Here is a 17,803-nt window from a genome sequence, read left to right as displayed (position 1 = left end):
TGTGCGCACCCACACACATAATGTATGTCTTTCAGAAAATAAGCTTCATTCAGTCAAGGATCTTGTCTTATCAACCCTTATATATTCAGTATCTAGGAAACTTACCTTCAATGCAAATCTATACTATTTGAACTTTTTAGCATGATAATAATGGTTCTATAATATTACAAAATATAGCAACCAACTGAATAATTATCATATTGTTGGCCACTTAGACTGTGTGCAAAATTAAACAAACCCTAGGATTAATATTTTTATGCGTAAGTTTTATAAGATCTTTCTGATTATTTCCTCATAGAGAAATTCTGATGAGTAGAATGTGTCAAACAACTTTAACTTAGACAAACTTTTTGGATGAAAGTTCTAAAAGCACCTTTTTTCTAGTAATATGAAGTGACTGAGAAGAAACAAAACCTGAACTCCTAATCACCATAAGACTCCACATTTCTAGTATGACATCTAAGACCCATCAGAGAAGTGCTAGGACTCAGAAAAGCACACGTGAGGATGAGAGGGCATACAATGGAGAGGCTGGGGGAGGTGAGAAAGAATAACAGCTAGGGCCCCTTCTCTTTCTGGGGAACATGAAATATGCCCACAGAACAAATACACTGCAAAGGTTAAAAGGAAAAGAATATATATGTAATAGCTTATGATCTTACAGTATAGATACAGAAAACGATTTTTTTTTTTTTTTTATAGCCACACCTGTGGCATACAGAAGTTCCCAGTCAGGAGTGGAATGAGAGCTGCAGCTATGGCCTATGCCACAGCCACAGCAACACCAGATACAAGCAGTATCTGCGACCTACAATGCAGCCTGCTGCAATGCAGGAAGAAAAGGGTTTTTTAAATGTTGGAAGAATTGGAATAGCATATAAAAATCTATGTAATTTCAGTAATCATAATTGATGGTGGCAGATTAGCACTGTTGCTCCAAGTGTGCTATGTTTATAATATTGGGATAAATAGTAATTTTGAATCCTCTAATTTATCATCAGGTTCTTCAAGACATGAACTAAAGGAAAAGAAAGGGATGCAGGAGATGTGCAGATTTAAAGAAACTTGAAAAATATGTCCCCCCAAAAATCTGTCTTACACAAGCAAGATGTGGTGTCTAGAGGTATATATACACTGAGGTGATAAGACCTCAAAGAGATACAAGGAAATACAATGAAAGTTAGGATGGTAGTTACTTCTGAAGAAAGGGAAGGTGCTATGATTGGGCTGGGAAGATCAAAGGGGCTCCTGACATGGCTAGCAACATTCTATTTCTTGACCTTGGAGGTGCATTCAATAGTGTTCACCATATACAGGTAAGCTATACATATTTCTGTGTGTGATTTTCTAGATTTGTTATATTTTACAATTAATAGATATTAAAATGTTTATGATAAATGATCACAGAGATACGGAATGGTATCCTCTAACCACTCTAAGCCAATTTTCCATCCATTAAAAGATAGGACAGAAATAGAAATTAGCAAAGCATGATCCCAAATAATGAAGATTTGCCTGGATTCTGATACATCACTATAAAAATTACTCCACCACCCAAAGCACAATGAACATAATTTTTATTTTACTTCACCAAAAAGACTGTTGGTTGGAAGAAACAAAAAGAAGCCTGAAATACCTAAAAGGGACAGGCTAGCCTTAAAAGTTGCCACTTACTGTTTATGCAGGCAAATGATAAACTATTGCTAAATAAGACATTCTGTGTCATTATGGGCACACCTTAGAGATAGAGATTTAGTTCCAGTCCAACACAGTCAAGTAAGTATTGCGACAAAGCAAGTCACACAAATTTTTTTGTTTCCTAGTGCTTACAAAAATTATGTTTAGGGAGTTCCCGTCATGGCACAGTGGTTAACGAATCCAACTAGGACCATGAGGTGGCGGGTTCGGTCCCTGCCCTTGCTCAGTGGGTTAACGATCCGGCGTTACCGTGAGCTGTGGTGTAGGTTGCAGACGCAGCTCGGATCCTGAGTTGCTGTGGCTCTGGCGTAGGCTGGCGGCCACAGCTCCGATTGGACCCCTAGCCTGGGAACCTCCATATGCCGCAGGAGCGGCCCAAGAAATAGCAAAAAGACAAAAAAAAAAAAAAAAAAAATTATGTTTACAACTACAGTCTATTAAGTGTGCAATAGCATTCTGTTTTTCAAAAAATGTACATAACTTAATTTTAAAAACATTTTACTGCTCAAAGATACTAACCATCATCTGACAATGCAGGGCTGTCACAAACCTTCAATTTGTAAAAATGCAGGATCGCTGAGGCGCAATCAAGTGAAGGGCAATAAAACAAGGACTGCCTATAATTCCACCAACAATATATATCTTAGGGAAATCACACAAATAAAAACCATAAGAATTGGGCTTGCTGGCTCAGCTGGTTAGTTTTCATTACAATTTGCTGTATACTAAACTATCCCAATACATACAATAGTTCAGATAAATATGAGAGATTTACTTACTATTCTCAAAGTGCTAGTCACAACTTACCTCTCTCAACTCTCCAATCCTCCGAAGTGCTTTATCCTGACTCTGACTTAATATACCCTTTAATTAAAAAGGAAAAAAACAGCTGGTTCAAACAACCACATGACATAGTAGTGAAAAACAAGTAAAAAAGATCACAATTCACTGGATTTTATCTCCAATACCCTTTGCTTTTGCAACTATGAAACCACAATTCTCTACTGCCACTTAGTGGTAGAATTATATACATCTAGAAATAAAACTCCATAGACAATTCATAGAAACACTACCAAGGTAGTCACAGAATTTAGGGATAACATAACCTTTTGAGAATGAATTTATGGAATATTAAAAATACGTGGATTTTTAGATAAGATCTAAAGAACTACCCCATTTCTGTAGACCATATGTTTAAGAAAATATTATCAAAATAAAAATTTTATTTGTAAATAATCTAATTTTCACACTTCTTATGAACAATTAGAACACTGAACTAGCAATAAATAACTAGTGTTACCATTCTCAATTGATTATATTCCAAACCAAAGCCAGAAAATGTAATGTTGTACTTAATGGAGACTAATATTGACGGCAGATTAAATATTTTAAAATAATGTACATGAGGGAATTACTTTCACAAAAACTTACTTTACAAATAACTTCTGGGTTATATAATTGTCTTTCAATGGGACAAGAAGCTAAACCGTTTTAAGTAACTTTTACTGTAAAAAGTAGGACTATCTGCATTTTACAAATAACATAGAACCAATATCTGAACTGGAGTAGATATTTTCCCTTAGCTCTGATTTGTAAATTATCACCTGGGATTCCTGGTGGGAAATCCCTGGCCATAAAAAGGATGACACAGAGGGGTGGAGGGGGTCATCAGAAGAGATCTAATAGCTTCTTTCCACACACTTAACCAAGGACTTTACAAACAGCAGCCTCAGGAAATAGAGGAGAGGATGCTTGTTTTTGGACCTTGACATAATGATAAGAAACAGAGATATCTGCAAATATTTAAAAAGTAGAAAAGAAGGCTTCAAAGTTGTATATCTCTTTATCACTAAAACAAAGATGCAGCCTGCAGACTGAGATGCTGGAAAACATGCTTGAAAGAGGCAAACGTGCCTTAAATCCAAACCTCTTACATAATCTCTTACAAAATCTCTGGGACTTCTCACTCATTCTCCTTATCAAAATCCCCAATGATAAAATGGGTTAAATACTTTGTTCATGTGAAGAATTATTAAAAAGTGAGGGTTAGGAGTTCCAGCTATGGCACAGTGGGCTAAGAGTCCAAATGCAGTGGCTCAGGTCACTGCAGAGGCTTAGGTTCAATCCTGGTTCACTGCAGTGGGTTAAAGGATCTGGCACTGCCACAGGTACAGCATAGGTCACAGCTGGGGCTCGGATTCAATCCCTGGCCCAGGAATGTCCATAGGCCGCAGGTACAGACATTAAAAAAACAAAACAAAACAAACAAAAAAACGAGGGTTAGAACTATCTTTTAAGATCCTTTCTCATTTTAAAATTATGTATGCATCAATATAACAGCCAACAAATCACTTACTTGTAGCTTTTTCTTCTCTCTCTGAAGAGTCTGATAAGCTGTAACAAGCTAAAATAAAGAAAAAGTCACTAATAACATCAGTCATTTCTACATAAATGCAATTAATTATTCTAAACTCTACTAAAACATCTCATCATGAATGTCAGAAAATAAATCAAAGGAATCCTTTTAGAGATAATTTAATTAGATTCATATACAGATGAAATTAATTAACATAAGAAATATATTTCTAAAAAATAAAATGTAATTTGACTCTATAAATAGACATTGAAATCTCCATTTGATTTCACCTTAAACACATACCTCTTTAAATTGCAATACTAATTCACAGGTGGGGACTAGAGCCAATTTGCCTAAAGGCTACTCAAACTGTGGTTACAGATCATTGCCTGATTCAGCAACAGCATCACCTGGGAGCCTGCAAGAAACAGAAATTCTTGGGCCCCACCCCAAACTAACTGAATGAGAAGTGGAGGGAGGGTGGAGATTCAGCAAAGTATGTTTTAACAAGCTCGCCAGATGATTTTTGCTTTGGGCTATAATAGATAAAGTAATCTCTAAAAGTTCCTCTGGTTTTAGGACCTATAACTATGGCTCCGTAAAAAATCTGAGGAATAGAATTTATAATCAACAGGGGAAGACTGGTAATTCGGTCTTAAAGAGGTCGCTAACCGTGTACCTTGGATATTTAAACATTCTGCCAAAACTTGTTGAAATCAGAGACTAATAAATCCTTTTAAACCTGTACATTATACAGCGTTACTCATCGGAAGGCTAAGGACATGCCTCCAATGAATTATCTGGACCACTTTAGAAGTGCTGGTGGTCTCTGAAGAGACAGGCTACAGCTTGTCTCGCCAATTCTGAACCTTGCCATTTTCCTTGGAAGACTGCTGTGTACCCCCAAATGTGTCTGCTGATGTCTTGAGTCAAGAGGTGGGCAACAATGGAAACAAAGTCCAGCAATAGAATTAAAACAACCAAAATTCTGCCTAAGACCAGGATCCTCCCCTTCTTATCATCTTGACGGGATGGGAAAATGGGACTCAAAAAAAAAGGGGTGGGGGGGTGGAGAGAGTTCCACGTGTGGCTCAACAGGATCAGCGAAGGATCCTCAGCCAGACACAGTGGGTTAAAGGATCCGGGGTTGGTGCAGCTGTGGCATAGGTTACAACTGCCGCTTGGATCTGATCCCCGGCCGGGGAACTCCATATGCTGTGGGGTGGCCAAGAAATAAAAAAGTGGGAGGGGAGTGGAAGAGTTAACATAACAGTCAGATGTCACCTACAGCACGATCATCCTAGGGACCTACAGTAGAAAGGAAAGTAGGGCTCTTTTTCTTTTTTTTTTTAAAAACCCTTGTGTCCTTGTACCAAGGGCTGACTCTCAATATATCTCAGTGAGAGAGCTGCTCGGGTACGTACAAAACCCTGATTCAGAGAACAGCTCTTTTCATCCCTAATAAGCTGATTTTACCTGAGGTAGCATGGAATAGTTTCTAAACAACCAGAAAGACCTAAAATCAATGCAGAGACTGTCAACCACTACCTATGCGATTATAAGCTAGTATCTCTATGATCAAGCCTCTATAGGTCTTTCAACTCTATTCTACAAAACAGAGCTAATGAATATCTACTTCACAGAGATGGTGCAAAATTAAATAGCATCATAAACATCAACAAAAATAGTGTCTTGTACACTTAAATACCAACTATACAGCAATCCCAGCTTCAAACTTAAAAGCCAGGGATAAGTTATTGAAAATAACAAATATAAACAAACAATTCAGGACCATTATTAACTTTGACAGAAATAAAAAATTAAATTAAAAAAAAAATAAAGGAAAAAGTTGCCAGACTCCATAAGTCCCTCATGAAATACGTGATTTTAATGCACTATTTACATCTCTGGGTTTCAGCTAGTCAACAGATTTTCGCCTAATAATTTTTTCCTATTCTGTCAGCACATTATAGTTTTGAAAAGATATGTTATATATTTCATTTAGTTTTACCATCTTTTTTGGTTGCAGTTAAAACTACCCATATTATAGCCATAACTGGAAATAGAGATGATAACTAATTTTGTATACTAACTTTGAACTTTATTATTCATTAATTAAAATTAACTGCAATTCTAATTTATAAATGTTAAGACAAATAATACATGTTGTTTCATTTTTGTTTTTGTTTTTTTTAAAGCGAGCCATGGGCAGCTTGCTCCAGAAAGGCTTTCCTGAGGAAGAACTGTTTTAACTGCACAGGACAGCAAGGGCAACTGACACAATCCAGTCCAAAGGGAAGGTACTATGTTCCTGAAGGACCAGAAGGAGAGATGGAGCAGCACCACTTCATTCCTCTCTGAGACCAAACAAGACTGTCATCCTCAAGGGGTTTATTAGTTAAAAGTTTCGCTTGAGGCAAATTTCACATTAAGTACAATGAGAGTGAACCCAAAATGTCACAAAACCAGATCACTGGAGTTCCCTTCGTGGCTCAGCAGTTAATGAACCTGACTAGGTTCCATGAGGATGTGGGTTTGATCCCCGGTCTCACTCAGTGGGTTAAGGATCTGGCGTGTGGTGAGCTGTGGTGTAGGCTGCAGATGTGGCTTGGATCCCATGTTGCTGTGGCAAAGGCCTGCAGCTACAGCTTCAATTCGACCCCTAGACCTGGGAAGCTCCATATGCCACATGTGTGGCCCTAAAAACAAAAAGAGAACCAGATCACCTAAAACATAACTGGAGTCAGAAATAATAGAATCTGGCTGGAGAAGAAATCGTTTTGGAGCCACAAGACTCAGAAGATAAACAAGGGAAGGGACATGAGGAGGAAAGACAAGGAACTCTGCACTGGGCGTCCAGCCAGCCTTGGACAGAGGAGATGAGAAAAGAGAGGGGAATGGAATGTGGGAACCAGAAGGCGACAGACAACAACCTCCTCCAACAATGCAACAAGAGTCTTGCCAAAGGGCCTTTGTGCCACTGAAAGTCTCTAACTAGATTCTGCCCTAGGCCTCTCACCATTAGCATCCAACCTAACTAGGGAAACAGTGCAGCCTACTCCACGCATATAAGCCATACAGTACTATGAATAGAGAATGGGGAAGGAAATTGTCATACAGGCACAAAAGTCATGTTCCTACCTCAGAACATTTTCCTTTGTAGCCATTCAATCTTCGTTCCATTCTTCGCAACCACTGTATCAACTGTTCTTTGCTGAGGCTGTCTAAATTCCCTAGAGAGTCCTCAGTCTCACTTTCCATATCAGAGGGTGGATCAAAGGTGGCAGCAGAAGAGTCCAGGTCAAGTCGATTCAGGGACTCTCTAGAAGACGTTCGTACCAAAGACTCCTTAGAAGAAGATCGGAACAAAGATTCCTTTATTGGGCTCCGAAACAAAGACTCCACAGAAGGTACCCGGAGTTGGAGCTTCTGTGCAAAGGACTGTGTGTCACCTGACTGCAACCAAAACATAACAGAACACATGGGTTAAAATACATATTCAGAATTATATTATCCCCTATCAACAGCAATGATCTATTAAAAGCTTAACACATTTAATTTAGATTCCTGACATTTTACATAATACGCTCTTTTGTGAAAAACAAGAGACAACTGGTTATTTCTGAAAAGGTGCTGGACCTGGGGTCAGAGGACTGGGGTACAGGTCCCAAGTCTGTCACCAAGCACTGGAATGACCTTCACTAAGTCAATTCCCTTCAGTCTTCACATCTGTAAAAAGAAGGAAGCCATACTTTCCTGGCTGACCCCACAAGTGTGCTCGGAGAATTGTCCACTAAATTGCTAAGATCCCTGGAAGCTGTTGCCACCAGTATATACCCAGTGCCTAAACTGTGCTTATATACTGAGAAGTGTGAAGTGTGGGGCTGAATGTGGAGTCTTCATGGAGGCGCTGATTCCTGATCACCCTTCTCAGGCAGAGGATAATATGCAGTGAACCCATTCTGTTCAATAACAGAATGCCAGGCAAAGTCATATCCAACTCTGCACTACTTGCCATTCTATCTACCTGGAATAAAAGACTTGGCTCAGATCCCGCGTTGCTGTGGCTCTGGTAGGCTGGCGGCTACAGCTCTGATTAGACCCCTAGCCTGGAAACCTCCATATGCCAAGGGTGCAACCCTAAAAAAGGCAAAAAAAAAAATCATGGAGGACAGTTACAAAGTCTGAGCTAAAGTCCCTCTACACAGATCAGTGAGCCTGATGCTAGAAACAGTGATAAGCAAGAGCTATTCTCTTAATTATGTAGAATGATGATGCATTATTTATTTATTTAGTCTCTTTAGGGCCACACCTGCAGCATATGGATGGTCCCAGGTTAGGGGTCCAATCAGAGCTGTAGCCACAGCCACAGCAAGGCCAGATCTGAGCCACATCTGCAACCTCCACCACAGCTCTTGACAACCCCGGATCCTTGACCTCCTGAGTAAGGCCAGGGATCGAACCTGCTTCCTCATGGATACTAGTCAGATTTGTTTCTGCTGAGCCACAATGGGAACTTCCCATAACTCATTTTTTAAAAAGCTGATGGGAAAGAGAAATGAGAAGGAGAAAAAATGTGTAAGTAAAAATAAATGACCAGACAGTTACTTTTCACTCCTTTCTGCCCCCCACTTTACCTTGTTTTCAATTCCTCCTTTTTATTTCCCTAACAGTGTTGTTGTTGAGACCTTTATCCTCTGTCAGCTGGGTCTCCGCAGCAGCCTTCTGTTCTCTTGCCTCCAATCTCTTACCTACCAATCTGCCCCTGTCACTCAGTCACCAGAATTATCTTCCTAAAACATAATTCAGATCGTTTCACTCCTACTTAATATAAAGTTCAAAATCCTTAGCTTATATTCAAGGTTCTAACTTCCCAAGACCCATTTCTCTGTAAAAAAGCATCCCTCCATGTAACAAAAACTTAAGTTCTAACAGGTGACTCCCCGTTCCCGGAACAAATGCATCTTTGTGTGGCTCGGTACTGCTGCCCAAACTTTCCCTGCATGTGGAAACAGACATCCTTCAAAACTGAGCCCAGATTTCAGCTCTTCCAGGAAACCTCAGATTTCACCCATCAGAAATAAGCTTTCTTAAAATCCTAAGCACTACCAGTGCTAGAGCACTTACTGCATTCTGACCATTAGTTAACATATTTGCCAATATAACAACTAACTTAACTGTTTATGCCCTAGAATAACTACAGACACCATACAGCACAGTGGTTAAGAACATAGACCCTGAACCAAAACTCCCTGATTTCAATCCCAGGTTTTACCTACTAGCTTTAAGAGCTCTTTGTTTCAATTTCCTCCTGAGTAAAAGAGAAATAACAACACTACTCAGTAGCAGTGTTATGAGGACTAAATGAGTAAAAACATTTAAACGGCATCTCATATGTAGGTAGCACTAAAAACTATCATAATATCTGCAGCAGGGACACTCTCACCCTAGACTTCATGTTCCTTTAGAACAGGATTCACATTCTCTATCTCTGTAGTCCTGCCACAGTGCTTTCCACAAAGCATGTACTTAGTACACATTTGTTCAAGTTAATCTTAACCTGGCAATACGATAATGATAATCTAATGGGAGAAGCTCTTCAAATACCCAATGCTTATGAATATATGCATCATTTTACATAGATAATATATTCTAGAAATCATCAAAAAACATCAATACGTAATCAATAACATTCAAGAAGAAAAAGAAAGAAATGAAAACATACCATCACAAGAAGATTTCTACAGTAATGTTTGTGGTAGTTTTATTCTTAATAGCGAAAAACTGGAAAAAGCCCAGGTATCCATGAATAGGTGAATATTCATTCAGAGGACTGCTACTCAGCAACAGAAAGGAACAAACCACTGATAACCACAACATGGATAAAATCATTATGCTGAGTGAAAGAAGCTAAGAATGTATATATGTACATGTGACTGAGTCACCTTTCTGTATAGTAGAAAACTGATAGAACACTGTGAACCAGCTACAATGGAAAAAAATAAAAATCATTAAAAAAAAGATAATAAAATAAAATATTATTGACTATATTCCCCGGGCTGTAAACACACCTCCCTCACCTCTAGCAACCACTAGTTGTTCTCTGTATCTCATACTGTTTTAACAGTATATAAACTTAAATGAAGCAATATATGACAGAAAATTAGCTGGAGAGACCAATGTTTTGTATCTATAATAATCTCACAGGACTATTAATAACTAGCCACTGGTCCTGGAGCAAATAATTTAAGGTTTCATGCCTGCTCTTTCATCCATACAAAGAAGAGTGTAATACTAGATTCTAGAATCATTCTACACTGCTAAAACACTAAAACTATGATCCAATAAAACTATTTCATAGCTTCTCAGATAAAGATGAATATTCAAATATACCCACTGTTTCATAAAATATATTTTTCTCTATTACATGGTGGCATATACTAATTATTTTCAAATATCTGAGTTTTAGAAATCTGCTTGAGGTAAAATGTCAGCTACCTACATTCCTCTGGAGAATGAATGATTAGCTGAATTTTTTGTGGTGCACTAAGCAATTTAAAAGTTAACAATTTAACAGAAAATTTTCCTGAAATAGATATACTACACTTTTCTGCTTTCCTAAATAAGGACAATGAGTAATACTTTTTAATGACATCCCTGCCACAATCATTACATTGTATATGAAAATCTATTGATTTACAGAGGATGTACTATTCAGTAATAAAGGGGTCACGGAATGCTACGCTCCATAAACTCTTGGGCTTGCTTCTCTCCCTCTTCTATCTTGGTATCAGCTCTGATGTTCTGCTGCTTTCATGATACCCAGCCACAGTAAGCATTCTACCCCTTTCAGGGATACACACTGTTCTTAATTTGCTAACAACCAACCTGTCATAAATGTGTTTAAAAGTAAATAGACTCTGAGTGAAGGTGTCTCCTTGCCATTAGAATTAAATAAGATCATAAGCATAAATGTTTAACAATTCCTGACACAAAGTAAACTCAATAAACACAATTTTGTTATTTTTTATTTTGTTAAAGAAAGTTCAAAGTTTTAGTGACTTCATGAAGATTATCCATGTTCATTCTCCATCTTTTTTTTTTCCCTTTGGTTTTTTTTTGTTTTTGTTTTTTTTTAAGGGCTGCACCTTCGGCATACAGAGGTTCCCAGGCTAGGGGTCCAATCTGAGATGTAACCACTAGCCTATGCCAGAGCCACAGCAACTCAGGCAACAGCTCACAGCAACACCAGATCCCTAACTCACTGAGCGAGGCCAGGGATCGAAGCCACATCCTCATGGATGCTAGTCAGGTTCATTAACTGCTGAACCACGACGGGACTCCTCATTCTCCATCTTAATTAAAACTTAAATATCTCCTGAATTTGATTATAAAGCTGGTTATCATTTACTCTTAGTTTTTGCATTCATAACCATATTTAGTCTTTTTGGACTATTCTATAATAAAAGAAGATAAACTTTCTAAATAATATTCTTTTTTTCTATCCAACAGGTGGCATTGTTGATTGATTGATTTGTCTTTTTGTCTTTTCTAGGGCCACACCCGCGGCATATGGAGGGTCCCAGGCTAGGGATCTAATTGGAGCTGTAGCTGCCAATCTACACAAGAGCCACAGCAACACAGGATCTGAGCCATGTCTGCAACCTACACCACAGCTCACTACAACACTGGATCCTTAATCCACTGAGCAAGGCCAGGGATTAAACCCGCATGGTTCCCAGTCGGATTTATTAACCACTGAACCACAACGGGAACTCTATTTATTTTTAATAAACTTTACTGGAGTATAGCTGACTTACAAAGTAGTATTAGTTCCAGATGTTAATATTCTTGGAGTTCCCGTAATGACGCAGCAGAAATGAATCCAACTAGGAACCACGAGGTTGCAGGTTTGATCCCTGGCCTCGCTCAGTGGGTTAAAGATCTGGCATTGCCGTGAGCTATGGTGTAGGTTGCAGATGTGGCTCAGATCCGGCATTGCTGTGGCTGTGGCGCAGGCCAGCAGCTACAGCTCTGATTGGAATCCTAGCCTGGAAACCTCCATATGGCCCTAAAAAGACAATAATAATAATATTCTTTAATGTCGCCCTAAAAAGACAATGATAGTAATAATAATAATGGATGTGGATGTGGCCCTAAAAAGACAATAATAATAATAATAATAATAATATTCTTTAATAATAATCCTTAAAGACCACTGGATCTGTCCAGTACCATTTAGACTGGTGTCTCCCAATACTTTACCACTACCTCAAGACACTTACAGAAAATGATGGATTTGTAGAGCACTTAAGATTAATTGGGGATGCTGTTTAAGGCCTAGCAGCTTGGACTATGCCCAGAAGCTAACCAGCCTTCCTGAAAGGAAAAAGGCTCTCAACTCAGAGGTAACCTGGTCATGGAGTTTAGGAAGTTAGGCAATACTTTAGAATGTTTAGTCTACATGATTTAGTTCATAAAGCAGGGTATTCATAAACTGTCTACATTCATGCTCCAGGTTCACACAATCAGAAATGTTACTGCCCTGCACTAGAGACTGCTGAGAACAGTCACGTTAATGATAATAATCATCACTAAAGCCAGAGAAAATAAACATTCATCTCAGGCCCTGCTATCATTAAGGTTTTTTTTAAATGAATCTTTTTCTTTCGTTTTTGGAAGGAGTCAAAAGAATATTACATGAGTCTCACTCTCCAAATAACTTTTTAAAATCAAAGATAAACTAAATTCTCCAGTAGTAAAATATTCTGCATGGAGCAAACCTTAAAAAAAAATCCTATTTTCTTCATATCCCCCTTTAGGAGTACATAACAACATCTTTCAGTATGACTTCCTCCATGATATTTTATCATTATAAAGTCAGCGTCTTTTTTTTTTCCCCAAAGTTTTCACTTCAGTGACATTTTGTTTTTCTTTTTTCTTTTTATGGCTGTACCTGCACCATATAGAAGTTCCCCAGCTAGGGGTGGAACCGGAGCTGCAGCTGCTGGCCTACACCAGAGGCACAGCTACACCAGATCTGAGCCACATCTGCAATCTATGCCGCAGCTCTCAGCAACACCAAATCCTTAACCCACAAGGCCAGGGATCCAATCCACATCACCATGGATACTAGTCAGGTTCTTAACCCTCTGAGCCAAAATGGGAACTGTGACATTAATTTTTTAAATGAATAATAACGGTATATATACAGGTATCACTTTCATTTAAACTTCTTCCAAGAAACCATTAACAAACCTGGATTTTCCATACATATTGAATCAAATGTTTGGACAGTACTATTTCTTTTTCTTTCTTTTTTTTTTTTTGTCTTTTTGTCTTTTTGCCTTTTCTAGGGCCACACTCGTGGCCCATGGAGGTTCCCAGGCTAGGGGTCTAATGGGAGCTGTAGCCGCCAGCCTACGCCAGAACCTCAGCAGCTCGGGATCCAAGCTGCATCTGCGACCCACACCACAGCTCACAGCAACGCCGGATCCTTAACCCACTGAGCAAGGCCAGGGACTGAACCCGCAACCTCATGGTTCCTAGTCAGATTCATTAACCACTGTGCCACAATGGGAACTCCTGGATAGTACTATTTCAGTGTAAAGTTACATGCTGATAATATAGATTGACTGACACTCTGAAATGACTTCCTGTTTTTTAAAAATAACGTTAACAACAGACCTGAGGAGTTGTGGGTTCACTTCCATTAACACTGTCGGGAGATTTCGTGGCTTGGATAGATGCATTCTAAGAAAAAGAAAGAAACATTGTAAAAAAAAGGAAGAGAAAACTAAGGTTTTAAAACTGTTAAGAGCAGAGGCCAAATACCAAAACCTATTAGATACAGTCATCTACAAAACAAAGTTAGTAATTGTTTACTTATTAGAATGTTTTCATGCAAGGCAAAACTCTTATGGTTAAGTATTTTAGAAAATTCATTTTGCTATAATATATGTAACTAAACAGCAAAGATTAGTTTGTAGCAAAATTTATTTCAAGCTAATCACATACCTCTCCCCATTATAATGTCCCCAGTTTTTTCCCTCATGACAAAATTAATATCATGGATTCAATTAGAAAAACTCATTCAAGTAGAAAATTATCTAGAAAAGTAATGCCAATTGTTCCATACAATAAAATAATATTCAAATTAAAGTTATTTGGGCTAAGCTCTGAAAAATATCTTGGTAACAAGAAATGGAAATGCTTCATTCATTTGAAGCCAGCAGTCTATATGAAATTGTCATGCTAATTTTCAGAAAAACTTATAATTAAAAATAATTTCTACCACATGTGAAAGCTTTTTGTTTTGTTCTGTTGGCATGACAAATGCTCCAACTTAAACAACATTCTGCTGATTATATCATACTGGTATGAGTTCCATAATGGATGATATTCTTTAAGATTCAAAATTCTACATTGCATTCATAATACACTAAGTGTCTAACTAAATTTAAGAAATAGCAGAGTTCCCACTGAGGTACAGCAGGCTAAGGATCTGGCATTGTCTCTGTGGTACCTTGGGTTCAATCCCCAGCCCGAAATAGTGGGTTAAAGACCCATCGTTGCCAGAGTTGTGCGTAAATTGAAGCTGTGGCATAGGCTGCTGCTGCAGCTACAGCTTGGATTCGATCCCTGGCAGAGGAACTTTCCTATGTCATGGGTGAAGCCGGGAAAAGAAGGAAAAAAAAGCTATAGAAGCTCATGGTAAAATAACTTCCATGTTTTAAAAAAAAGCATTCAACCAAATACTAGCCACTATGTTTCACTAACTTAGTTAAAAAGTGCACTTCCCCTACCACTCTATGGCTAACCAAGAAGAGGTCAAATATATGACTTTTCTTACTCTTAAATACCAGTAAAGAAGGCACTCAGTTTTCCAAAAAGTGTTCTCAAATTTTTGAACTCTCATTAGGTATTTGATACTAAGAAGTAATTAATTTTAGGTGTGATAAATGTACTATGGTTATATATTTTTAGTCTTCATCTTTCAGAAATGTATACCAAAATATTTACATAAGATTTACGAAATTTGCTTCAAATAATCCCATGGGGGCAGGGAAAAGGAATCTGCCTATGTAGGGAGGGTGGGAATGGTATGGTTAGGGAAGTTCAGAGAGATGGTAATAAGATGGCCATGAGTTATTAATTGTTGACACTGGACAATGGATACGGGGAGAAGAAATCTTACGTCAATCACTACTATTTTAACTCTTGTAACACGTTTGAATTTTTTGCTCATAGAAGTTTAAATACCTTCTCCCTCTGATATAAAAAGAGTTATCAAATGTTATTAGTCCAAGACATATCTTTAAAGTTCATAGTGGGAGAAAAGTTGGGGGAACATAGGAATTAACTTTTATTTTCCTGTTCTCTTCCATTTCAAAGAATTGGAAGTTGTGTATATGGCATATATTTGTGTAGCATCATAATTAATGCTTTCCAGACCTAAAAATATCCTAAGCTACATACTGTAAAATAACACACTTTAAAGAGATCAACAAGTCTCTCTGCCAGGCAATGTACTGTAAGGTAATGACAGTTAAATTATGGAGAAAGGAAACAAAGGGGCTTCATGAAATATTTAAGTTAGGAAGAACAGTGGCAAGAGAGTAAGAGTCCATATTCTTTTTTTTAATTTTTTGGCCACACCCACAGCATTCGGAAGTTCCTGGGCCAGAAACAACATCACAGCAACCAGAGCAGTGACAATGCTAGATCCTTAACCTGCTGAGCCACCATGGAACTCCTTGGTTTTTTTGTTCTGTTTTGTTTGCACATTCTATTTTAAGTAGTCTAACTTGACACATAACTGTAGTCCATACCAAAAAAACTATTCTACAATCGTTTGATATATCACCCTACCAAACAAATGCATAGCATTTAAAAACTTTCCTCCCTGCATTTACATTTCAATTTATTTGTTTTACTATATATCTAAATAAATGCATGACATCTAAGGAAAGTATTAGCCTATGTTACCATGTAAATTTAAGTATCTCTAGAAACAAAATTAGAGATTTTGTCAACTACCTATAACACCTTCTCCATTTCTGCCCAGCAAATTCTTACTCATCTTTCAATGTTCAAATACCCCTAATTTTGTGAAGCTTCATATGGCTGGCCTGAAGGGCTAACACATTTCTTATGCTTGTATTTTCTTCTATGAAGCCTTAACTCCTTTGTATTGTTAAGTGTATGTTCACATCTTTGTCTCCATACTAAACCATAAACGCTCAGAGGGCAGGAACACTATGCTCGCGTGACTGCTAGAAGAGGCTCAATAATTGCTTGTTAAATCCTTAACAATTACTTCCTTCCATGTAAGAAGACTTATAAAGGCCTTCCCCTAGAGAGAAGCCTCAAGACAGTTCAACACACGTCAATACTCAACAGTCACTTGTACTTTCTCCTGGAGGCAATTCTTAGATAACAGGAAAAGGCTTCTAAGGTGCCTTTAACTTATTTTCTTTTTTCTTTTTTTTTCTTTTTAGGGCCACAACTAGGGCATATGGAAGTTCCCAGGTTAGGGGTCCAATTGGAGGTGAGGCTGCAGCATACACCACAGCCACGGCAACACCAGGTCTGAGCCACATCTGCGACCTATGCCACAGCTTACAGAAACACCAGATCCTTAACTCACTAAGCCAGGCCAGAGACTGAACCCACATCTTCAGAGACAATGTCAGGTCCTTAACCTGCTGAGCCACAATGGAAACTCCTGAAAGTGCCTTTAATTTATTATTTATTTATTTATTTGTCTTTTTACCTTTTCTAGGGCTGCTCCCGCGGCATATGGAGGTTCCCAGGTAGGGGTCCAATTGGAGCTGTAATTGCCGGCCTACACCACAGCCACAGCAACGCCAGATCCAAGCCACATCTGCGACCTACACCACAGCTCATGGCAATGCCAGATCCCTGACCCAGTGAGCAAGGTCAGGGATCGAACCCGCAACCCCATGGTTCCCAGTCAGATTCGTTAACCACTGCACCATGGCAGGAACTCCCAGTGCCTTTAATTTAAAAGCACACACAGCTTTCCTGATAGATGTGTTTTCAGTTATGTTTTGTTCAACTTTTCAATAACTATTTTTGACTGATGAGGGCTAAGGATACAGCTGTTTTTACAATTTGAGGTCAAGAGATGCATTTTTGAGAAAACTGAATTAAAGAAAAGTCAGTAGCTGGTGAAATAAAGCAATGAATAAGACCTTCACTAAATTTTCATTCTACTAAGGGTTATCCTATGGCTTTATGTGAGGGGAAATAAGTTTTTATCCGAACAAAGTAAGATTTAAATAAGACTAATGTAGATTTTCAGTCTACTTGAGTTATTTTATATAGTTTTGGAGTTACCGTCATGGCTCAGTGGTTAACGAATCCAACTAGGAACCATGAGGTTGCGGGTTCGATCCATAGCCTTGCTCAGTGGGTTAAGGATCTGGCGTTGCTGTGTGCTGTGGTGTAGGCTGCAGACGCGTCTCGGATCCAGCGTTGCTGTGGCTGTGGTGTAGGCCGGCGGCTACAGCTCCGATTAGACCCCTAGCCTGGGAACCTCTATATGCCGAGGGAACGGCCCTAGAAAACGCAAAAAATCAAAAAAAAAAAAAATAGTTTTAAAACCTCCATGTTTTAATTATTAGCATTTTTCCCAATAGGATAGGTACTAATACAAAGCATTTTTATGGACTTATGGAAATGAGCCCAGAATGTTCTTTTTTTAAAGTCTTTATATTTTACTAT

At 38.4% G+C, this 17,803-nt stretch overlaps 1 protein-coding gene across 1 annotated transcript in view; it reads right to left on the bottom strand.

The window, feature by feature from the left end:
* Nucleotides 1–17,803, bottom strand: part of GOLGA4 (golgin A4) — a 125,335-nt gene that overhangs the window by 73,636 nt on the left and 33,896 nt on the right. The window contains 4 exon segments of the mRNA XM_005652395.3: nucleotides 2,506–2,562; nucleotides 4,055–4,102; nucleotides 7,196–7,510; nucleotides 13,742–13,807. Coding sequence (XP_005652452.2) covers nucleotides 2,506–2,562; nucleotides 4,055–4,102; nucleotides 7,196–7,510; nucleotides 13,742–13,807 — 486 coding nt within the window.

The sequence above is a fragment of the Sus scrofa genome, chromosome 13 (assembly GCF_000003025.6).
Source record: "Sus scrofa isolate TJ Tabasco breed Duroc chromosome 13, Sscrofa11.1, whole genome shotgun sequence".
In the NCBI taxonomy this organism is placed as follows: Eukaryota; Metazoa; Chordata; class Mammalia; order Artiodactyla; family Suidae; genus Sus; species Sus scrofa.
Note: the sequence above shows the minus strand (reverse complement) of the source record. Positions and strands in the feature narration are given on the sequence as shown.